The sequence below is a fragment of the Engraulis encrasicolus genome, chromosome 3, assembly GCF_034702125.1.
Source record: "Engraulis encrasicolus isolate BLACKSEA-1 chromosome 3, IST_EnEncr_1.0, whole genome shotgun sequence".
Lineage (NCBI taxonomy): Eukaryota > Metazoa > Chordata > Actinopteri > Clupeiformes > Engraulidae > Engraulis > Engraulis encrasicolus.
In genome coordinates this window covers 27,174,544-27,198,684 of record NC_085859.1, presented here as the reverse complement: position 1 = coordinate 27,198,684, position 24,141 = coordinate 27,174,544, and the positions used below count along the sequence as shown (strand labels likewise).

Below are 24,141 nucleotides of genomic sequence, written 5' to 3'. Positions count from 1 at the left end.
TATATTATATTATATTATATTATATTATATTATATTATATTATATTATATTATATTATATTATATTAGCCTATAGGCTATTATATTATATTATATTATATTATATTATATTATATTATATTATATTATATTATATTATATTATATTATGTTATATTATCCTACATTACATTATTACAGCCTATTATATAATTCATTAAAGCTGCTATGATGGTTAAGAAAATTATGGCTAGTGAAGAGGCCCAATGGCTAGTGAGTCAGGAAAACCACTAGCCAAAATGGCTGGTAAGCGAAAAAGTTAGTGTAAAGCACTGCTGGTATTGCATATTGTTACACTAGTATTACATGGTATTAAATATTGTTACACTGTACCTAATATGCTAGATTCACTGAAATGGTGAACTGTTAAAATAAGGTAGTACCGGGCAAATCAATCCACCCAGTCAGAAGTTATGGTCCAAAAAAAAATTCTGCCATTTTGAAACTGTTGACCTCCAAACTCAAATCAGTTCATGAACCTACCCTAGAGCATTAACACACCAAATCTGGGACAAATCCATCCGACTGGTCAGAAGTTATGAGCCAAACAAAAATTTGGCCATCTTGAATTCAGCCATCTTGAAAGTGTTGACCTCCAAACTCGAATCAGTTCATGAACCTGCCCTAGAGCATTCACCCAAAAAATCTGGGACAAATCCAAACATCCGTTGAAAAGTTATCGCGTTAACACGAAAAACCTTACGCGGCGGCGGACGCGGCGGACGCGGACGCGGCGGCGCACGCAAAACCATTACATCCCCGACGCTCCGCGTTTCGGGGATATAAATATATATTTAACAGTATTGTTCTGTGAATGGCATAATGTTTTTTTAAAGGTTTTTTTTTGGTCTTTTAGTCTCCATTAGTGACAGGAAGGTTTGAGAAAGAGACAGGAAACGTTTGGAAGAGAGAGAGAGACGGGGAAGGGTCAGCAAAGGACCTGGGCTGGAATCGAACCCGGGTCGGCCACATAGTAGACGAGTGTCCTACCGTTAAGCCACGGTAGGGCCATGAATGGCATAATGTTTAAGCACAATGTATGCAAAAAACGTGCACAATTTATCAGTATTGTTCTGTGAATGGCATACTGTTTTAGCATAATGTTCCAGTTGGTACCTGTCCAGAGGCGCATCTTGTCACCAGGCTAGGCAGGCAGCCGCTTGGGGCCCCCTAGCCACTACACGGTGAAAAGTAGCTCAACTTTAAACTATAATAGCACCGATTTGTTTAGATTGTCCATTATTTTACGTTTTTGCTTGGGGCCCCCACTGACACTAGACTCGCCTCTGTACCTGTCTTTCCAGCTGCATGACCTGGGCTTTGAGCAGGTTCACCCTCCTCTTCTCCAGCGTCTCCTCCTTGCCTTCCTCCAGGAGCTGTTGGTACTGACACCTGTGCACAGGGCATACAGTATAAGACCACAGATCAAACCACAGGTACAGTACAGTACAGTACAGTCAGTGGTTGAATTGGCTTTTGTTAGAGGAGGTGGTCCGCTTCTTTACTTTACTCACAAAAGTCAATATCTGACTTTATTGTGTTACTATAAATACTGCATCCGAAGGAGTTCAGTTCCTGCTGGTTTTATTGCTGAGGTGAGTAGAGGACGAACTTGAAGCTCCAGAGAGCTGCGGCACAATTTAAAATCCCATATCCCAAACAAACTGATCAGTACGTTTTATATATATACATATATAAAAGCATCATATTGCCCTTAAACTCCACTGGATATCCCTCCCCTCTTATGACAGTGAATGAGCCTCTTTGTTGATCGTTAGAGATAAAACATAGCACTTTATAGCGCATAATGCACGACTGACATTTACAGCTTCATACCCTGGACCAAACACGTGGCCCATGCACCTCCTCCACAGCAAAGGTGGAAATAACTGTATTTAGCTCTGACACACTTTCCTTCTGTGGTTATTCACGGTTTCAGCGAAAAAAGCTTAAGAAAACAACCGTGAACAGACCAGACCAGCGCTGTTTATTAAGGCATCAGTTCTTGTTGCTCTTTGTTTTTTCACCTGTTTCTCGCATGTAAGGGCTCTTTCAGCCGCTTAACAATCCACGCGGGTGTGATCTACGGTGCGTTTCCCACCTGAGCGACGAGGAAATGTACCATGTCCCGCAGATCATTTGCAATGCAATGCAGCTCATTTCAGCAAACATACATACTAGGGATGCACCGATACTATCGGCACCCGATACTGCTCATTATGCTCGTACTCCTACTCGTCAAGCACTTGCCGTTACAAAGAACGATACTGCTATTGCACAAAACAATGCAAAATCTTGTCACGTTCTGTGGACTTGAAAGCAGCATGGAACAAAAGTGCCACCTCATACATTTACTAACATTTAAATCGACATGAAAATGGACAATAAAAATATCACAGGTGGAAAAAAACAAGGCCATGCATCTATTTGCATTGTGTTTTGGTGGTAAAAGGTATCGGTATCGGCATCGGCAAGTACACACATTAATGTCCTATGCCACCACCAAAGCAAAATCTCCATTTTATGTAAGTTTAATGGACAATAAAGAAGTCTAAGTCTAAGTCTAAGTCTATGTACTCGTACTTGTATCGGTTTTCAATAAAGTGGTATCAGTGCATCCCTAATACATACATACAGTACTTACGTACTAATCCACCTACATATGGCTCAATTTAAATTCACTTGCCTCAGATCCTCCAGCTGTTTTTTCAAGTCTGCGTTTTCCTTCTGGAGTTTCTGGGGGGGGTGACGCAAAACACAACATCAAAACAAAAGTGACAAAACAGTTTTGTCATTTTTCGGCATCCTGAGGTCAAACAAAGTCTGTTATTTATTCTCACACACCCCACAGGATGTTTCATGTCAATGCTTCACATTAATACCATGCCTCCCTCCCTCCGGTGGACACCATGCCCGCATTTTACAAAACAGAGCCTGAAAACCTTGTAACTGACTTTTAAAAAAACACTGTGACTGCAGTACCTCAGCACTCGCGTCTGTTGTAATTTGTGACAAGACATGTTCCGGATCACTGGCTCTGGGTTTTGACAACGGTGTTCGTTCCAGAACGCTGCTGCTGCTGCGGGCCGACACGGACACAGAGCCATCGGAGGGGATCCTGCGCCGCGTCATCCCCACCTGGAGCAGGAACAGAAAGGAGCATGACGACGACAACACAAGAGAACAAACAAGGCCAGGCTTTTAGCACAGCGTCAATGTCGGCAGGGCTGGACTGGGGGGAGAAAAAGGGCCCGGGCACTTTTGGCTTAATGGACCCCTCATATTAGGGATGCAGAACTGACTCAAATTTGTTTGTTTTTTTGTTTTCTACATTTCTGAAAATAGGGGCCCACAAGGGTGCAGGGCCCACCGGGAAATGCCCGGTATGCCAGATTGGCCAATCCAGCCCTGAATGTCAGGTTGTGAAAAGTGAAACAAAACAAAAAACCCTGCCACAGTTTCCATCCAACGCAAGTGACTTCAGTGAGTAACTGGTCTACCTGTCTTGAGGACTCATCATGATCTGATGATTCAGGGGCTGGTTGGATTACATTTGCGACAGCCAGTGTTTTCACGACTTTGGGCGGACACTAATGGGTCAGTTGTCCCGGGACCAGGGTGAGAGAGGGAGCAGAGAATTGGCTCCTCATTACATTGTATGCATTGTTTGCGGGGGGGGCTCTCAGATGACAAGTGTCCGGGGCCCGGCCAAAGCAGTCAGTGGCCCTGCTTGGGATTGACACCTCTGCCGCTGAGTCAACCAGCTCAGGCCATGCAAGCATGACGCAAATGGAATAATTTTTCCCTCCAAAACAGACCGGCCATGACAGGCCATTTCCCACAATCCCCACTACCACTACGGACTGTCTGCCGGCAGGGTTGATCTCAATCGTTACGTTTTGATTTATGTTTCTATTACAACATCACTTCTAATCTTCCCCACAACCCCACCCCCCAACATATCCATCCAGGGAAGCCGACGCCTGCGGGGGACAAAGGGGCCAGTTGTCCTGGGCCAAGGGAGGGAGACAGGGGGGCACAGAATTGGATCCCCATTACATTAAGTGTATTGGGTGGATGAGGGTGCTTTCAGATGATTTTGTCCCGGGCCCGGCCAAAGCTGTCAGCGGCCAATCCATGCACCCAACAACACCACCATTCATTCACCCAACCGTCTTCGTTTCCCATCCACCCAAGCTCCACCTCTCAATCAGTACTGGGTTAATTCCTCAATTTGAATTGATTATCCACACTGATGGTAAGCCTCTTTCTTTGATACGCTTTCAATCAAGTCGGATTCGCTGCCAAGTCCAGCGCAGACGAGTGGTTGGGTTTTTATCTCTATGTGGGCTGGCTGGTGTGTGTGTCATTAATTCACGGCTCAGCTTCAGCCTTGTCTTTAGGAACCCCCCATAAGGCGTTGAGAAAAGCAAGGGCCCGGTTTCTCCCTGCCTCTCTCTCTCTCATTTTTTTCTTTCCTTCTATCTTTCTTTCTTTCTCTTTCTGAGAGCCCGGAGAAGCTAGCTGGGGAGATAGAGATTAATGGTAATTTATGGCCTGTACATCCTGTGATGACTTGGACACACACACACACACACACACACACACACACACACACACACACACACACACACACACACACACACACACACACACACACACACACACACACACACACACACACACACAGACCCCAACACCTCCCCCCGGCCCCACCATTCTCGATTCATCCTCCACACATTCTCTCTCTCTCTCTCTCTCTCTCTCTCTCTCTCTCTCTCTCTCTCTCTCTCTCTCTCTCTTCCATTGACCCAACACACCCCCATCCCCTCTTTTCTCTCTCTCTCTCCAGTGGATTAAGAAGCTATCAGTCCTTCGCAGCTTAAGTTTATTTAAGATGGAGGAGAGAGTAGGGTGGATGGGGGAGGGCGCATACAGAGCTGATGGTGGAGAAAAAAAAAGTGTGTATATGTGTATAGTGTATGTGTATAGTGTATAGTGTATGTGTTGGGTGGGGGGGGGGGGGGCTGGGGGTGATGTGTGGAATGAGGGCAAAGTTGAGAATAGCCTGTTGGCGTTTTTCCTTTTTCTCTCTCTTTTTTTCTTTTTCCTTCTTCATCTCTCTTCCCTCTTTTTTGGCACTCATGCCAAATTCCCACCGACGCGAGCTTGAAACCGTGGAAGAGGACAGGCCGGGGTGTGTGTGTGTGTGTGTGTGTGTGTGTGTGTGTCCATGAAAGAGGGGGGAGAGAGAGAAAGACGGGGAAAAAGAAAAGAAAAGGAGGGATCCATCCTTCCTTCTGTGGCGGAGTGTGACGAATGACCAGCCCAGACACATCTGGCCTGGAAATGCACGGTGCAGAGGAGCTGTGGGAAAGGGCGTTCCAAACTAATCCGAGGCCGCGTCATGCTCTCTCTCCCAGGGGGATGCTGTGCTGCTGTGAGCATCGCAAAGGGCCCAGCTATTGGGCATCTGGACAGAGGGGTCGTGGGTGGTGCTGGTGGATGATGGTAGGGTGGTTATGAGTGCCAACTTAAAGTAGAGTATCATTTATTAATCCAGAGGGAAATTATGCTTCTACGTCTTAAACTCACACGGAAACTGTAGTGTTTTTTGTAAATACAAAGCATGGTGCATTTTCCCCCCTTGTAAGTCGCTGCAGGCAAAAGCATCTGGTAAATGTAAGGTAAAAATGTAATAAAAATAATACCAAATGCGGGGTCGTGTGATGCTCATTCCCAAAGGGGCTGCTCAGATCATTGCAAGGCCAAGTTCCTGGGCATCTGGATAGACGGGTGGTGGGTGGTAGGGAATTTCTCAGGTCCAAGTTCTACTCTTAAATGGACCCATCTTAGGTTGTTAACAAACAATACATGCATCTGTGAGGGGTTCATGGGGGGCAGATTGCTACTGGGTGGTGGTATATCTAAAATAGATATAAATAGATACAAACAAATACAGCTGGAAGGGATGGGAGGTAGTATGTGGGTGATGATGGGTGCCACGACTGGACTGGGATAGAAAAACATGGACGGTGGGTGGTGTTTACAGGGCCTAGGCCAAAAACTGGTTGTTGAAAAATGAATAAACTACAATGGGAGTAAATAGAACAAAATAAAGAGAACAAGGACAGCACTCCACGTTGTGTAATTTATTGCCCATCAGACATTTCTGTAACCTTCCTCAGTGTCGGGAGTGTTGTCCTCTTCTCTTTATTTTGTACAGTATATGTCTTAAGAAATGAGCACCCGGTTGCTTTCTATTTTTGTTTGTGTTGAGCGAGTTACACCTCTTTGCTGAATTCATTAAATAGAACAATCAATGATCTAACTCAATATACTGTATGTTGCACTGGTGAGTGAAATGCTTCCCTCCCGTCATATTGGCATATAGTTTACTCATTGAGAGTATGAGTTTACTTCACTACGTGTATAGTGGCAATAAAAAAAGAATCCTACTCTGTTCTATTCTCTTCTATTCTATAGGATGACTCAGGTTCTGCTACAAAGGTCTCTTCTCTTTTTTAAAACGTAGTGCTTTCCATCTGGCACTGAATGGATGCAATCACTGCCAGAAAAGCTATAAAGTGTACTGCTTTCAGAATAACTCGATGTGTCGTTTTGTGTCTAAACACGTTTTGCGGGGTTGACATTAACGTTTAGAAGGCCAAGGGCTATGTTAAATCCACTTGCGCGGATTTAGGATGAAAAACAAGTCGGGCTGTTTTAACACGCTGAGGGGCAGAGTGATCTTTTCCGTGGAAACAACGGTCTAATGTTGCAGTGGTAGCCAGGCATCAGATTGGGGAAACTGCTTCAGCAAGGTTTAAAAAGACAAAAAACACAGGACTATTTTGTAAGAAAGCTCACTGTGTAAAATTGGTACTGTCAGCATCCATCTACTAAAAAAACCTGTACAAATACATGTAATGAGAAAGTACATCATGAACGTCTTCCATCCCAAAATCACATAATTCAATGTCATGATGACTTCAGGATAATAGGCCGCTAAGCACACTCATAACCATATATCTGGAAAAAAAACTGTCTACTGAGATGCCAGTTAGGATAACATATGACTTTCATCTTGGGAATAGTAGCCATAGACAGACAGTTGCCAAGTAACTGTTGTGATATGTGATCCAATACAAAGTGGGGAAACACGCTCCCCATTTGCCAGCCTACCATTGTGTACAGCCTGTCTCTCTAGCTGACTCCCCATTCTCGCCTGCTGGAGAGTGGAGAGACAAAGCTCAGGGAAGTAAGACAGGGTGAGCTGGCTCGCTGGCTTCCTGGCTGGGGGAACAGTGCCCCCTAGGCTGCGGCCATCACATTACACGCAAGGAGGGCCCTTTTGTCTCGGAGGCTCTAGGCCTGCTATGTTGCTGCTGCTGCTGCTTCTCATTGCTTGTTCCTGGGCGACATTCCAAGGCAATAAAGTGATAAAACTTAGCTTCAGCCCACTGGAGGTAATAAAGGTGGATTGTGGGTGTCATTTTACAGCCAATTCATCAAAAAGGAGCCTCGCCACAAGTGTGCCTTTATGATCCCGGGGGCAGATTTCTGTCCGGGCTTTTTTAAAAGACACTGGACGCATTGTCAGATCAACTGCCCAGACATGGTAACCACTAGCGACAAGCTTGAGTTGTACCTTTGATAAGATTGTGACGGTTTGCCCTTTTTCCTTGGGTGGAGGAGGAGGAGGAGGAGGAGAGGGAGGGAAGGAGCGGAAAGAGGTTGACACACACTAGGTCGGCACAGCAGACTTTTCTGGCAAAGACTTAAAGTGAGTGTGGTGCTGATGGTTCAATCCCAGACAATGCAGGTTCGATCCAGACCATGCAGCTTCAGGAGGTATTAACTATCTGACACCCTGGTCAGCAAATCACCATTCTCCTCCCCACATTTGAAGAGGTTCAAAAAGTTTTACCAGCTAATCGTATATATATAGGGAGATAAAGCAGGCGAGTTCTTTTCCGGTATCCACTTTACGTCGGGCGAACGCCCCTTTAGGAGACCTTCGATTAGGAGACCTTCAGAGTCTTGAGGTTGAGAATAAATGGAGTCCCCTTAGCGCTGTAGATGGCGGTAGCGCACGTCTTGTGCAAACACCACGAAAAGAGAAGAAGGAGGGACAACGCCCCCTTAGGAGACCGAATTTTGAGCACTTGCTTTTGCATTGAGTGGGCGTGTTTCAATTCCTCTTCATTAAATATCCAACCTCTTTGGTTTTACCAATCAGTCCTGGACTGGTAATCTGCCATATAGGGAATTTACCAGTCCAGCCATATTACCAAATGCCCAAAAATCCTTTCCTTGGCTGGTCCATAACACCTAACACCCCTATACACACACACCACCACCACAAACACAAACCCTACCTTACACCATGCTGGTTCAGATGGTGCTATTATCAACAACCCCAAAATCCTTTCTTTGGGTGGTCCACACAATATCTGCCTGCCAACTCCATCCCGCCAACTGAACCCCACCTCACAACACACAAGTTCAAACGGTTTTACCAACTGCCCCCAAATCTTTTTTTTTTTTGGCTGGACCACAAAGCCTGTCTCACACCCCAGATAACCCCATAACCACAATCCCACCTTAGATCATACAGGATCAAATGGTATTAGCAACTGTCCCAAAATCCTTTCTTTGTCTGGTCCACAATACCAACTCTATCACTAACATCCTCCTACTACTGTACCTTTTCATCACTCAAATTCAAATGGTAACTGATTACCAACTGCCCCAAATCCCTTCTTTCATCACACCTAAAAACCACCATCCCACCGTCCCAATGGTATTACCACTGACTGTCCCAAAATCCCCTCTTTGGCTAGACCACAGTTGCCTATCTGACATCCCACACTACCCAACCATGCAAGTTCAAGCAGTTTTGATCCAAAATCCGTTCTCTGGCTGCTCCACAATGCCTTTCCTGTCACCCCACACAACAACCACCACAATCCCATATTTGACCATCCATGTTCAAAATCCTTTCCCTGGTCTGTATGCCAACCCTACTGTCACCATGCCCACCACCAAACAACACCACCACCACCACCACCACGGCCCCAGTCCTGAGCGATTATCTCCGCCAGCAGAAGGGGTCAGGCAGGAGTTCTCTCCCCTTCCCACAATGCCACCACACACTGCACTGCACTGCACTGCACTGCACTTGGCATTACTGCCAGTGCCCAGGTCATGAAGAGGGCCTCCCTGCCAGGCCACGCCAACCGGCCCAGACCTGCCTACAGTGGGGGACAAACAAGCATGTTGTCCGGGGCCCAGGGAGAGAGGGGGCCTAGAAATAGGTCTGCATTACGCTGTGTGTATTGATAGGGGGGTGCCCTTAAAGATAATCTTGTCCTAGACCTGGTGAAGGCTGCCAGTGGCCCTGACAACCTCGGCAAATAACGAACTAAGGAGTGCAATGACAGCTAGCCGGGGCGACGGATGGTTTAATGGCAGTGCGAGGGCAAGAGCAGGAGCAAGTGCTCTGTCCGCTAAGAAGAGGCATTACGTTAGGGGGGGCGGGGGGGACATGTCAGCACTGACTGTACACGCACGGCCACACAATTCTGTGGGCCGTTTTTCTCTGAATGAAACTTATAATTGCGGCTTTGTGGATAAGGTAAACAGAAGCCTAATTGAGAAATTTGACAGGGGGAGGAGGTGGAAGAGAGGTGTGTGTGTGTGTGTGTGCGCACTGAATGAGGTGCCATGACCCACTTGATGTACTAGTTATTATTTGCATGGAGCGCTTGCTTGCTTTTTCTCTGTTTCTCTCTCTCTCTCTCTCTCTCTCTCACTAGACGGTTTGCACAATGAGGTCCGACCAGATTTGAATATGGCTTAGTTTGACAATAAAAATTCTTTCCATCTCATTTGTGTCTGAGCCACACAGCACAGTGCAGATGAGCACTGGCTCCTGAGGTATGTCAGGAATGCCGCGCACTCATTCACTACAAAGCTCTAACCAAAACTTTCGTAACGTTTTCAGTTGGAAGGAGAGAAAAAAAGACAAAGCCACCTTGTGGAGGCTTAGGAATGGGGCAAAGACGAAGAGGGGGAGAGAGGTGGGGGTTGGTTCATTGGGGGGGGGGGGGGGGGTCTCCAAAAAAAAGTATGCTGAGAAGAAAAAAATCTTCCCTCTGGTGCGCTTATGAAAAGTGAACTTGAGCGCCATTAATCCCAGTAGGAAGTCCTACAGACAAGACACGTCTAGTGCCAAAACAAGGCTCTTAATTAGAGAGCAGTTCCGGTCTGACGGTCAAGGTCACGACCTTCCAGTGGGAATAATGAGCCAGGCAATGTTTGGGGCCTCTGGCCTTGGCCGGCCCGCAGGACAGGGGTGCCGGTTGGTGCATTAGACGTGTGAAACTGACAGATTCAGGTGACCGCACAGTGAACCGTACACTTGGCACCGGAGAGCTGAAATATTTTGCCGCCGCCTGCGTTGCGGCCGGGGGCTTGGTCAAATCTCTTGTTTTGTGTCCTTTTGTTTCCACTTGGTGGAGTTGGATAAGATTGGTCAGTTCATCTGGGCGCGTTTGCTTTGTTCTCGGGACGGGAGGCCCTGAGCGCTTTTGAAGGCCGGGGCGAGAGAAGGGGCCGTGTTAAAAAAAAAAAAAAAATTGGACGACCTCAGTTTTTTGGCACAGGCTGAGCTGAGCCGTGGATCCATCTCAGTAATACAGTCAGCGAAACCGACGTGGGGAGCAAATGAGTCAGTTGTCCCGGGCCCAACGAGAGAGGAGGCCCCAGAATTGGGTCCCCATTACACATTTCAGGAAGGGCCCTTTCAGATGACTTTGTGCTGGGCCCGGCCGAGGCTGTCAGCAGCCCTGAATACAGTATGCAGGCTGTCTGTGAGGAGCTTCGGGTTTATAAGGGGAATTCAAGTGTGAGATTCGTGAGGCCCGGCTTTTGAAGTTGCTTGTGTGTGTGTGTGTGTGTGTGTGTGTGTGTGTGTGTGTGTGTGTGTGTGTGTGTGTGTGTGTGTGTGTGTGTGTGTGTGTGTGTGTGTGTGTGTGTGTGTGTGTGTGTGTGTGTGAAATAACTTTTAATGTTTCGGTCAAAACACTGAACACTGAACAAATCACGAACTTCAAAAGAAAGCAACACTACCGGTACTTTTCATGCTTAAGTTGATTGGAGAGGTCAATCTTGCATACAGTGCCCTCGCCTTTTGAACAATTTTGTCAGAAGTGGTTGATTTGAATCTTTCTTTCAGTACACAAAAAGGATTCACCCGTCATTTTTGTTTTACTATTTGGTAGCCATTTTGTTAATACATTGCCATGCAAATGTGTCCATCTCTGTGGTGGCACATTTTTTTTTTTTTTTAAGTTGTGAGAATACAAAACACAAGAGTAGAATGAAAAACACAAAACTAGTCCAGTATGAATGTATGAGACTTCTTTGTTTGAATCTCGTTAAAACAAAAACAAAAAAGATCAATATCGAAAAAATCTAAATATCCAATTTACCTAATAATAAGAATCAACAAATGCATCTTTGGCTTAGATTTGGCAAAGGGAGATGTCGTTTCATGCTCAGGCAAGCACATGACAAAACAAATCAGGCAAGGCTTCAGAAAGTTAAATGAGGCAGACTGCCTTTTCTGACGAGTCCCTCAGTTGAGAGAAGATGGACTCGGCACTATAAAATGTGAATCAGCCACTAAAATAGGCAGCCTAACGCGTTTATGGTAACTTTCTTTTGTGCAATCTTCTTTAGATGTACAAGCTAATGTACAAATGTGTGCAGAAATGCAGCGTGGTAGCTACTGTTGCCAGGCAGGGTGCATAAAAGTTTTAATGAGTAGAGTTGTGCAATACTAAATATGTAAGTATGCAAATGTGTACTACAGTATGATGTACGTAGACCCTACAGGCCCGACACTAGGCCAAATCCAAACAAACAACCATATGACACAGTGTCAGTAAATCCTGTTAAACAGTGTTGAGTAAAAAATCATTTTGTGGTGTATCTACTGTACATGTATCAACATGTAATATTGTGTTAGAAAGTAGAGGGTTGGAGGGCTGTGGCGTTCAAGTGGTAAAACTGGTGGTGGTTTGAAGGTGCTCTTTGGCCAAGACGTAGAAAATATCAAAAAAAGGGGCAGGACGCCAAGGCACTCTTCTAAGATAAAACCGCTTTATTAACAAGGCTAGTTCATGTTTGAACTTAAATAATTAAAAATACTGCCACTGCCAACATGTTTCGGCCGCTACAGGGCCTTCATCAGGGCACAAGGTGAATCAAGCAGTGTAGCACACAAGAGTCTCAAACACACTAATCAATCAGCTGATTGACTCAAGGTGATGTAGGCGGAGTCTGCTCCTGCAGAGCTGCAAGGTACATACTAACAACCACAACAATAGAAAAATGCCAGTGGCAGTCTTAAAAATGTTAAATACATGAAGAGTATCACATTACTGGAAAGAAAAACAAAAAAGACATTACAAAGCTCGATGGTTCAAAGAAAAGATATCATATCTATATTGTCATTAAGACCAGGGAAACGCATGGCATTAAGCCTATGTATCCAGCGGCCCTCTTTCTGATTCAACATCTTCTGTCTGTCTCCTCTTCTAGGAGAGAGAGGGACATGATCAATACCTAATGCAGAAAAAGTTGCAAGATTATCATTATGCATGTCCTTAAAATGTTTTACCATGGCATAGTCATAGTTTTTAACTTTAGCAGCATATCTATGCTCAGCAAGTCTATCCTGAAGCCGGCGTTTTGTCCTCCCCACATAGAAAGCAACACACTGCGAGCATTTCAAAATGTAAACAACATACTCAGTTTTGCAATTAATGAAATGTTTTGTTGTGTAGGTTTGCTGTGTGACAGGGTGAGTAAATGTTTTAACCTTTGTCACAACATCACAAATGCTACAATGGCCACACTTAAAGGTGCCGTTTGGAATTTTTGGAAGCCAAGTATTTTGTGGTCTCGCAGGGAGGTGGCTGTGTACTAACTTATCACCCAGTGTAGGAGCTCTTTTGAAAGAGAACACTGGGGGATCTTGAAACACATCACTTAATAGATCATCACATTCAAAAAGGTGCCAATTCCTTTTAGTTATCCTTTGTATTCCATCAGCCTGAGTACTGTAACATGTGGAGAAGTATACCCTCTCTTTATTTGTAACCATAGGCTTTCTTTTAAGTAGTGACTGACGCTCTAAGGAAGTTGCTCTACTAAGACAAATCCAATGTTTTTTTGGGGATAGCCCCTTTCCTTGAAACGGCCATACATTTCTTTGCTTTTAACACTGAACTCCTGATCATTATTGCAAATTCTTCGTAGTCTCTGGAATTGACCAAAAGGAATATTTTTAACCAGAGTAGGTGAATGAAAACTTTTTGCATGGAGTATGGTATTTTTGTGTGATTCTTTCCTAAAAATTGTAGTGTGCAAATAGCCATGTTCATCTTTGTAAATTTCTAAATCCAGGAAATGAATTTTATGAGAATCAAACTCAAGAGATAGCTTCACATTAGGATTGGCTGAATTCAAATAGCTATGAAATAGTAACAATTCTTCTTTAGTGCCATTCCACCATAATAAAACATCATCTATAAATCTCGTCCACCAAAGTATCTTATTTTTAAATTCATTTCTCTCATTGAAAACAAAATCCTCCTCCCACTTGCCCATAAATAAACCTGCATAGGAGGGGCTAAAACAGGCCCCCATGGCACACCCTTTGACTTGTTTATACACTTTATCCTGAAATAGAAACACATTATTGTTAAGTGTCCATTCAGTTAATTGTACCAAAAAATCAGTGGGGGGACTTTGAGGTTGGGGTCGTTGATTCAAAAAGTGACTCATTGCTTCAAGGCCCTGTGCATGGTCAATGTTCGTATAGAGGGCCTCAACGTCCATTGTTACCAGTAAAGAATCTGAGCCAATGAAATTGTCTTCTTCAATTTTACACAAGACGTCTGTCGTGTCCTGAATAAAAGCTGGTAGAGTTGGAAGTAATGGCTTAATAAAGAAGTCTACATATTTTGAAATAGGTTCTGTGAGTGTCTCATTGCCTGAAATAACAGGCCTTCCAGGTGGATTAGACATATCCTTGTGCACCTTAGGTAAAAGGTAAAAGGTTGCCATGCGCGAGTCAGGTCTGAAAAGGAAATCAAACTCCTGAGTTGAGATCAAGTTTGCATCTTTGGCCTCAAGAAGAATGTTCTGGAGGTCCAGTGTTAATGATCGAATAGGGTTACTGGTCAGAGGGATATAGAATGTTTTGTCACCCAATTGTTTTGACGCTTCTTGAATATATTGTTCATAACCCCACACCACTGTAGCTCCTCCCTTATCGGCCTTTTTAATCACAAAGTTCTTGTTTTCTGAAAGTTCCTTTAGTGCATCCCGTTCTGCTTTTGTTAAGTTGGGATGACCTTTGTCCGTCCTAGACAACAGTTTTTCAATTTCATAATTGACCTTTTTCTCAAAAGTGTTAAGAGTTGTGTTCTGTATCATAGGGCAAAAAACAGACTTAGGTCTGAAAGGAGTAATAGACCTGGAAGGTGCCAGTTCTGTTGTAGGTCGAGCTACATTCAGTTTGTGCCAGACCTTTAGATGTAGGCTCCTATAAAACCTAAACAAGTCAATCTTCACATCAAGATCAGAGGAGTGATATGTAGGGGAAAATGACAATCCTTTTGCCAGCACATTCAACTGTATGTCAGAGAGAGGAGTACCTGTCAAGTTTATGACTGTGCTCTCCGGTAGTGCCGTGTGTGGTAGTAAGGATTGTTTCTTGCGCCCTCTTCTTGTCTTTCGTTTTTTCTTTGACCCTTGTTCTGTTGTTTGAGTGCCCCCTTCTTCTTGGGGGGCTGCTCGTTTCCCGATGTACCAGGGCTAGGTCCATTTGTTGTAAAATCCATGTCCTCCTCCTCTGATGTAAAGTTGAATGATACTCTGCGAGCTCCTTTCCGTTGAGGCCCCTGTTGAGAATGACCTTTTGGCCAAAAGTAAACCTTCTTCTCCCTGTAGTCTCTCTCATCACGCTGGAATTTACTGAGTTTTTCTTGTTTTATTTGTTCTTTGAATTTGCTCAAATCCTCTGTTAGTTTTTTGTTTAAATTAATCCATTGGTCACTTTTTAATTCTTCAATTTTCTTGTTGATTTCCTCAATCTCTTGCTGAATCACCTCTCTGTATTTCTTGTCTTCTTCAATCAACAAAAGAATCAAATCAAAAGAACATTTATTTAAAATAGACTCCCATTTCTGCTTGAATTCTGTATTCATCTCTGAGCCAAAAGCTGGGAACTTCTTTATTCTGAGGCCACGTGGGATGAGCCCCCTTCTCCAATAATCAGAGAGGGTGATGGAATTCAAATCCAACTTTGTATCTTTTTCTTTGAGTTTCTTGAGTTCATAGGACAGGCTCACCAGCTCCGAATTATCCAGTTCTCTTGTGGTTGTGTTTTCCCCGTCAAGAAGGGATGCTGTTGTTATAATCCGTTGTCCGTCTTCCTGTGAATATGCAAAGGCATCCATCTTCTTGGCTCCAAAAGGTCCAGGAGACTTAGTATCTTAATCGGTAAAAAATGACGCACAACACAAAGTGGAGCGCCTCCAGTTGCAAAAACATCCAAAAATGCCAACTATGAAAAAGTAGAGGGCTGGAGGGCTGCGGCGTTCAAGTGGTAAAACTGGTGGTGGTTTGAAGGTGCTCTTTGGCCAAGACGTAGAAAATATCAAAAAAAGGGCAGGACGCCAAGGCACTCTTCTAAGATAAAACCGCTTTATTAACAAGGCTAGTTCATGTTTGAACTTAAATAATTAAAAATACTGCCACTGCCAACATGTTTCGGCCGCTACAGGGCCTTCATCAGGGCACAAGGTGAATCAAGCAGTGTAGCACACAAGAGTCTCAAACACACTAATCAATCAGCTGATTGACTCAAGGTGATGTAGGCGGAGTCTGCTCCTGCAGAGCTGCAAGGTACATACTAACAACCACAACAATAGAAAAATGCCAGTGGCAGTCTTAAAAATGTTAAATACATGAAGAGTATCACATTACTGGAAAGAAAAACAAAAAAGACATTACAAAGCTCGATGGTTCAAAGAAAAGATATCATATCTATATCTATATATCATATCTATCCATGTAATATTGTGTTCATTGGTGGAAGTGCTAGCGCTAACCCTAAGGTACAGTGCAAGTAAGTACATGATGTTACCTGACTCGAGTTTGATATAGTTTGTTGCACTGTACTTAAAGGGACACTGTGTGATATATTTAGTTGTTTATTTCCAGAATTCATGCTGCTCACTCACTAATGTTACCTTTTTCATGAACACTTACCACCACCATCAAATTTTAAGTATTCATTATGACTGGAAAAATTGCGCCTTTCATATATGAAAAGGGGGATCTTCTCCATGGTCCGCCATTTTGAATTTCCAAAAATAGCCACTTTTACCTGCAAAAACGACTGTACATGGACCCTACTAGAAAATATTTGTTCATTACTTGGTAAACTTTCATGTAAATATCAAATTTGGCAATAGGCAGCCCAGCTTCAATGAACAGCATAGTTGCATTACCTTTTTTGACCATTTCCTGCACAGTGTACCTTTAATGTAATAATAATAACGTAAGGACGGTGAAATAGTGCTGTAACCCAGTGGGGTTTGCAAACTTTGTTACAATGTACTCTCCGAAACTGTACTGCAACAACAAGAAGTGGAAAGTAAATCCTCCGCTAGAAATAATCAATTACAGTAAGTTGAGTTCAGCCCCATTGTACACACTGTTGTGCACACATTTAGCTACTAGGGATGGCGAAAATTGAAAAAACACTGAGACTCATTAACCGGTGGTTAACCGGTTAACAGGTAATCTTAAAATTTAAAACATTTGCGTGTCTGATATGCACAGCACTGATTTTTTTTCATTTTTATTTTTCACATAAGCCTTTTTTTTGCTGCGCAGACAGGACCTGCCATGTCCAACCACTGTTGCCAGATGGAAAATGCTGAATTATCGTACTAAAACCTCAAAATTATCGTTTTTTGGGAGGAAATTATTATTATAATTATTATTATTATTACAACCGGTTAACCGGTGGCAGAAAATTTTAACCGGTTAAAGTTGATCCGGTCGATTATCGGTTAACCGGTTACCGGTTAACATCCCTATTAGCTACAATGTAGGCCCATTTCATGGTGCAGCCAGATAGATACTAGACTGTTACAACAAGGCGTGTAAAATAAAGTGTCATCCAAAAATAACCCAGTGCAATGAGTACAGTACAGCGCGGCCCTATCTGCTGTGTGGTATGTGACAAGACAACGCGGCTAGATAGTCACGCTGCCTGCCGTGCTGTGCTGTCAGGTCGGGAAGGCCATGGTGGGGAGCAGTGCTCTCCATTTACCCCATCCACTCCCACAATGCATTGCAACACTCCCTCTCCCGCAGCAGCCAGTGTCATGTCGAGATGAGCTACCCGTCAAACTGAGCTACCGAGGCATTACAACACACCACTACAGTATCTCCCCAAGTGGTTAGTGTTAGTGGTGTGGATCGGCACTGCCCTCACGATCCGATTCGATCACGATTCGGGAGGTAGTAGATCCGATTCGATTCGATTCTATTAGATCCAATCCGATTCGATTCAATTCTACAATGCATTGCAATGCATTACATTTCTACTGAACGCAAAGCAAATGTTCAGCCATTATGAGGAAATACAAGTAGTCAGATACTGAGCAACAATTTATTGGCTGTTTTCTGTATCAGTCTGTATCAGTCTTGTAATGTTTTGAAGTGTTTTTATTTAATTTAACATTCATTTGCTCCCGAAATATCCATGGAAGTGATTGAAACTTAAAAAAATTGCCGGATTGATTCTGGAACTTGCCGGATCTGGATCTGAATCGTCTATGCCCCGGATCGATTCGGATCGCCGAATCGATCATTGTTGACACCACTAGTTAGTGTTAAGGTTAGTGTTTAGATTCAAGATTCTAGATAATAGACAATATATTGGTATAGGTAGCTCATCTCGACGGAGCAGCCCATCTTGATAGCGACGCCGGTTTTTCCCACATTGCATCGGATGTGTTTTCAGGGGAGAGGCTGCTGTGCTGTGGGGGGGAAGAGTCAGGAGACGGATGCCATTTCCTCAGGATCTGCTCGCCAGCCATTCCTCAGACCATGACAATAAACTTCTCCAATTTCCAAGTAATGACACATGATCCCGTCCCAATCCCTCCGACATCCCACTCACAAGCAGCACAAAGCCTGGGGCATCGCATCGCATCGCGCACAGCTGGGCCGGCCGGGGAAAACAATATTGCTGCAATGGCTCCATGCACTTGGTGTAGCAGAGAACCCACTACCAAGGCCAGCGATGAAACATGGGGGGGAAAACACTGTTTTAACATCTGTGGTTTGGCCTATGTGTGTGTGTGTGTGTTCTACCGTACGAGCGCTCACATGATGTCAGAATTTTGGCATGGAACAGCAGTGACACCCGGTGGTTAACATGGGATATTAATCGCTCCCCTGTGGGTCTGGATCTTGGCCACTGCTACTTCAGGATGTTCATCATCACCATTACCACCATCATGTGTCAGACAATCCAACTGCCATTTCTCAGACAACACCACTGGGTAGTGAGCTAGACTGGACTATCAAGACTAGCAGATTTTTTGTATCACATATCGTGTACGCCCTTTAAAATTCAAAACACCGCTCACACATCATAAAAAAGAAAGTGTATTATCTCCCCATGCTTCCTAATGGGGCAGTGACTATGCATTGAGGGAGTGTGCCATGATTCCAAAATAAGCATCTTCACAGCAGCATGTCTGGATGATGTCATCGGGCTGCCAATCAAAGATCAGCAGCAGCAGTGCTATCATGGGACCACAAAGAGGCATCATTACCAGGGGCGGACTTTCCATCAGGCAAACCTAGGCAATTGCCTAGGGCCCCGATCAAGTCTGTTCTCCCTAGGAGACCCAACTCTCACACCAGTCGCAGAAAACCCACACAAAAGTTGGCACCAACGTTAAGTAATCAAAGATATACCTATATGAGACAAAACACTAAAATAGCGCCAAAACACAGAATTTTAGGTCTATATAGTGACTTTTGAGGGCCCCTGTTTATATTTTACCTAAGGACCCATAATGCCTAGATCCGCCCCTGATTATTACAAAGTCTTTCCATGTCCTCAAGCCAATCTTATACACATACTGTCCATTCCCAGCCACTTGCCTGCTTATGTGAGTGAGATGAGCGTACTGTAGCCATGTCTTGGGACCAGGAGGCCTCTATAGCAGAACAAGCCAACTGTCCATGTAACGGATATGTCTTGTAAAAGTTCATAAAGACAACCATTTTTAAAAAATGTTGTTTGTGAAGGTTTGGCTGTAGACCTTGCATCCGGTCTAAACCACAGAGTATGTTATAGTGTATCAATAAACAATTTGCGGTCATTGGTCTGACTAAACAAGTTGCATGTTTTCTGTAGCTGGTTCTTAAACACTTCTTGTTAACTATATACCACTTTTCCTGCATCCTTTCTGTTGCTAGGCCATGAGGCCTGTATGTTCACCACAGCAATGGCATGCACCAGCAAGACAAGGATGGTCATGGGGCTTCACATTTTGATGCTGTTAAAGCAGGGTAATTCAGCCTGACTTCGAGAAAAATCCCCTGTCTGGCACATGGCACAGACATTCCCCTAAATGCATTAAGGTGCTGCACCAGTTGAATAAAGCGCTTAGCTTTTCTGAATCGTATTCTCTGAATCTCTCTCTCTCTCTCTCTCTCTCTCTCTCTCTCTCTCTCTCTCTCTCAGCACAAGAATCTGTTCCACTGCTGTTTGTTTAAGCAATTAGTACTGGGCACAAAGCCCTGTGGCGTTTTTATTACTCATGTTCTGGGGTATATACAGTGCCACAGTGCCCCTGCTTCTTTTCCTGCCCGCACCGCACTGCACCGTGCCCATGAAAGAGACACCCTGAGGAAAGCTGGCTAACTGTGGCGCAGCACAAGCACAAGCAGGTCCGCTGATAGGGGAGAGAAAGGGGCATGTTGTCCCAGGCCCAGGGAGATAGGGGGCCCAGAATCTGCTCCCCATCACATTATATGTATTGGGTAGGGGGCCCTTTCAGATGACTTTGTCCTGGGCCCGACGAAACCTCTCAGCGGCCCTGAGAACAAGCACAGCCCCGCGCTCTGTTCTCTCGCTCCTCATCACTGCTGTGGTGTGTATAGGCACACTGATGTCCAGCAATAATAACCCCACTGTTTGCTTAAGGCCTAAAAATATATCTTTAATTCTGCCGTGTGTGTGTGCCACACAAAATCTGCGCTGTACCTTTCCATCCACATTGGTTGGCTGGTGCTGAACGCATGCAGGACCCCTGAAGGCAGAACGACCCCCCCACACACACACACACCACCACCACCACCTACCCAGGGCAGTATTACCATAATGTGGTGCCCCTGAGCACTATACCTCAGAGGTGCCCCCTTTATGAGCAATATTTGTAAAACGGGGAGCTGAAGGAGATGAAGCTTACATGGGGCGATTCACAGAGACTAGCACAGCAGCGAGATGAATGGCGTCGAGTTGTTGAAGCCTTATTTCCCATCCGGGAAGAAGAGGATTAAGTAAGTAAGTAAGTACTTGTAAAACGTGTGCCATTGGTGCCCCCTTCATTGGTCAAAAATAGTTGGTGACCCTGGGCCCTGTGCCACTGGCCCATATAGAAAATTCGGCCCTGCACCCATCCACCCACCCTGTGTGTCGCCTGGGTGCCAGGCTCTCGGGGTAAAGTTTGCACACTGTAAAGCAGTTCCACTGAGGTTGGTCGGGGTTTTGGGGGGCTTCCTGATTCCAGCACAGAGGGATACACACACAGCACCTCTCCAAGACAAATCACTGCTTCTACTCATGAGAGAGAGAGAAACCCAGTCCCCCCAAACGGCTCCATTTTGGTATGGCACAGAATTTGACTACATTTTTGTATTTTTCCTCCCAAGAACACTGTGCATCATGGGCCTACTGTAGTAAGTCAGTCACAGTAAGCGCTACAAGTTCGCTTAAGGTTAGCCGGAATACAGTGGCGGCTGGTAGTCTGTCAAACAGGGGAGGCTGTTCAATTACAATATGTCCAGAACGCAAAAAAAAAAAAAAGGGGGGGGGGGGCAATTTTGACACACACCTTATGGTCCTGTCACATATGGCCTGCCCTCACACACTGAAGGACTCTTGTTGAAACAAATTTGTTAATCATTAATCATTATCCCCCTTGTAGCCTATTCATAGGGAAATGTTTTTATTATTATTATTATTCATTAGGCCTACCTCCGCCACATAATGATGTGATTGAGAATTGCCTTCGTTGTCTTTGTTCATTACTGGGTGCACGGCTTAACAGCACAGTAGGAAAGGACTCGCCACTCACGGGACTTGGCAGTTAACCAGTTGATCAGACACCACGAAAGCTCAAAAGAAAAGTTTGTTCTTCCCTACCTTTTTCACCAAGTCAATATTAGGCAGTGCTCTGCTCTGCTCCTTGATATTCATTTTCTCCTCATAAGGACGACTGGAATTCGCCAGAATTTAATCCACAATGCTTGGCATTTCATTTTGCATAGCTCTCTAGCTTTCTTGCAAGCTAGCAATAACGAAAAGTAGGCAACCTCAACTTTTGAATTGGGAGATTAAAAAGGATAAGGACGTGCCACTAGTATTAAGACTTTATTCGCAATACTAGGTTTACAAGAATATGTACACAAAACTGGAGTACAACGCAATGAATAGCTTCCCCACTGGTTATCACGACGAAACTTCTCAGTCAAATTAATAACATATCCGCATTTCGAAATGAAATCAACTACTGTAGCCTACTGACACGGGGTTCACCCAATCACAAGTCGGAGCTCCAGTCTCCGGTCCCTCCCCCCTCCTCTCTCTTCTCCATTCACTCCCAGTGAGGCTCAGTCTCAAAATTAAAAAAATTTCACGGCAATAGCCAATGACCGTTTAGCATTTTGCCATTGAAAAAGCGCACAATCCCACATGCCATTGAAGTCCATTGAGACTCGACTCGCTTGCGTTGTCATGAGCGGAAAAAAAACTCGTGCGAGCTTCGGTATCTTATTACAGATTGGTTTAATCTCTAAGTTGAGCACATGCATCTATAGAACTGGGTCTGAAATGGCAATGATATTAAGTCGTGTAAAGCATTAGTTTACATACTATTTCTCCGTGATTTTGGACAGGAGGCGGCGCCTCCCTTGTACTCAAAGAGGAATCGCCTCTGCCGGAATATGAGACGCGGACATACGGTCCAGTGAACTGTTGATGATGTGTTGATGATTTTTACCCCCCTGTGGTATCCACTGCTGGGGGAGTTGGTGGTTAAATACCACCAGGGTAGTAGATGCCAATCAGTAGTCAAGTCATCTATGCTTGCCTGCCATAAGGAATTCCCGCTGTGCTGCATCTAAATGAGTAGCCACATACAAAAATGCAACAGAAGGGGAATTTGACTGGTCCTAATAGCAGCTCGGTGCTGGCTGCTCCAGGTTGCTCCAGGGGGTCTAACTGAGGGAAGGGAAGGCTGGTTAACGCTGCCTGAAAATCAGACTCATTTTGTGGGGCCGTCACACCGTGTAGGCAGGGGAACAGAGCCCTATCTGTGACTGTGGCATGTTGAGTAAATACTGTCACAACTTGCATTTACACAGACCGGACAGTGTTTATAAATCTACATTGCGGATGGAATGCATAAAATTCATCCACATTAATGTTGGCATCGGCCAAGTGTCCATTAAATTGGACTTTGTTTTAACACCTTGGCCACATTTTGGCAACTGTTCATTCTCTCTCTCTCTCTCTCTCTCTCTCTCTCTCTCTGCGCGCGCACGCAGACAGGCAGGCAGGCAGGCACGCACACACACACGCGCGCACACACACACACGCGCACGCACACACACGCGCACGCACACACACACACACACACACACACACACACACACACACACACACACACACACACACACACACACACACACACACACACACACACAAATACAGTGTTACACTTTAATAAACATTTTAAAAAGGATGTTAACCTTATTATGGGTATATAAGGCTATAAGGAAGATTCCATCCTGCCTTCCCTTATTCACTCAAGCCACAGGATGGCAAGGAGCTAACAAGGAGTCCTTTCATTATCTAACTCTAGGTGGTGATGTTGTGTCAAAATCATTTTGTTACTTTGTTATTGAATGAACACGTTCGATACAAAAATCAATACAAAAAAAGACCAACTGACTTAAAAATGTCAAACTAGCTTATAATAATGAACTGATTTAGGGGCCAACAATGGGGGGAAATAGCAGATGTGCGATGGGGTCACATGGCTACAGGTGACAACAACTAGCATGAGCCACTGTCCTAAAGAAACAAATTCATCTGGTGAACCAGACCAGTCACTTCTTTATGAATACCGAGAATGCTACAGAGTATCATTTGGTGAAAATAAGTCTCCATTGCTTACCTTTGCTGCCCCTGGGTGCTTGCTGTTGGACCTCATGGTAGCCTAATGTTTACACCTTGTTGAACTTGACAACCAAGTGATGCTGCAGCAACTCACACAACACCTGAAGATTAATTCGGCATAAAATGGTGATTCATTGACCATGAACATGTTTTACATAAACGTGTTAATGGTGAATAATAGCCTATCAATATCTGCAAGCTATGAAGACTGAAGAATATAAAGTGGTGATAAGTTGTGTGTTAGTGTAGTCATGTCTGTTGAACGTGGGATAGTTACCATGTAGAGGAGATGAAATGATGCGCTGTATCTGATACTGTTAAATTTAGTTCAAATGTGGCAAAACAAAAATAATCTTAACAGTAGGCTACGAACATTGCTCTATTTTTCCAGAGCGTTATCCCAGAACCTTTCAAGTTTCGTGTCTACTCTGCTTGAAGGATCTGATAGGACACGTAAAATCCCTACGAAAATGCGTTCACAGGAATCCTCAACAATAATATAAAAACCGCGCAGTTCTTTGGA

The 24,141-nt window shown here is 44.3% G+C and overlaps 1 protein-coding gene across 1 annotated transcript in view; it reads right to left on the bottom strand.

Annotated features, from left to right (window-relative positions):
• The window catches only part of LOC134444351 (uncharacterized), a 137,801-nt gene extending 113,814 nt beyond the window's left edge, over positions 1–23,987 (bottom strand). The window contains exons 1-5 of the mRNA XM_063193693.1: positions 23,896–23,987; positions 23,617–23,719; positions 3,020–3,175; positions 2,724–2,773; positions 1,330–1,429 (exon numbers count right to left, since the gene is read on the bottom strand). Of these exons, the coding sequence (XP_063049763.1) occupies positions 1,330–1,429; positions 2,724–2,773; positions 3,020–3,175; positions 23,617–23,652 (342 nt within the window). The 5' untranslated portion in view covers positions 23,653–23,719; positions 23,896–23,987. The remainder of the gene's footprint in view (positions 1–1,329; positions 1,430–2,723; positions 2,774–3,019; positions 3,176–23,616; positions 23,720–23,895) is intronic.
• Between the last annotated feature and the right edge of the window lie 154 nt (positions 23,988–24,141).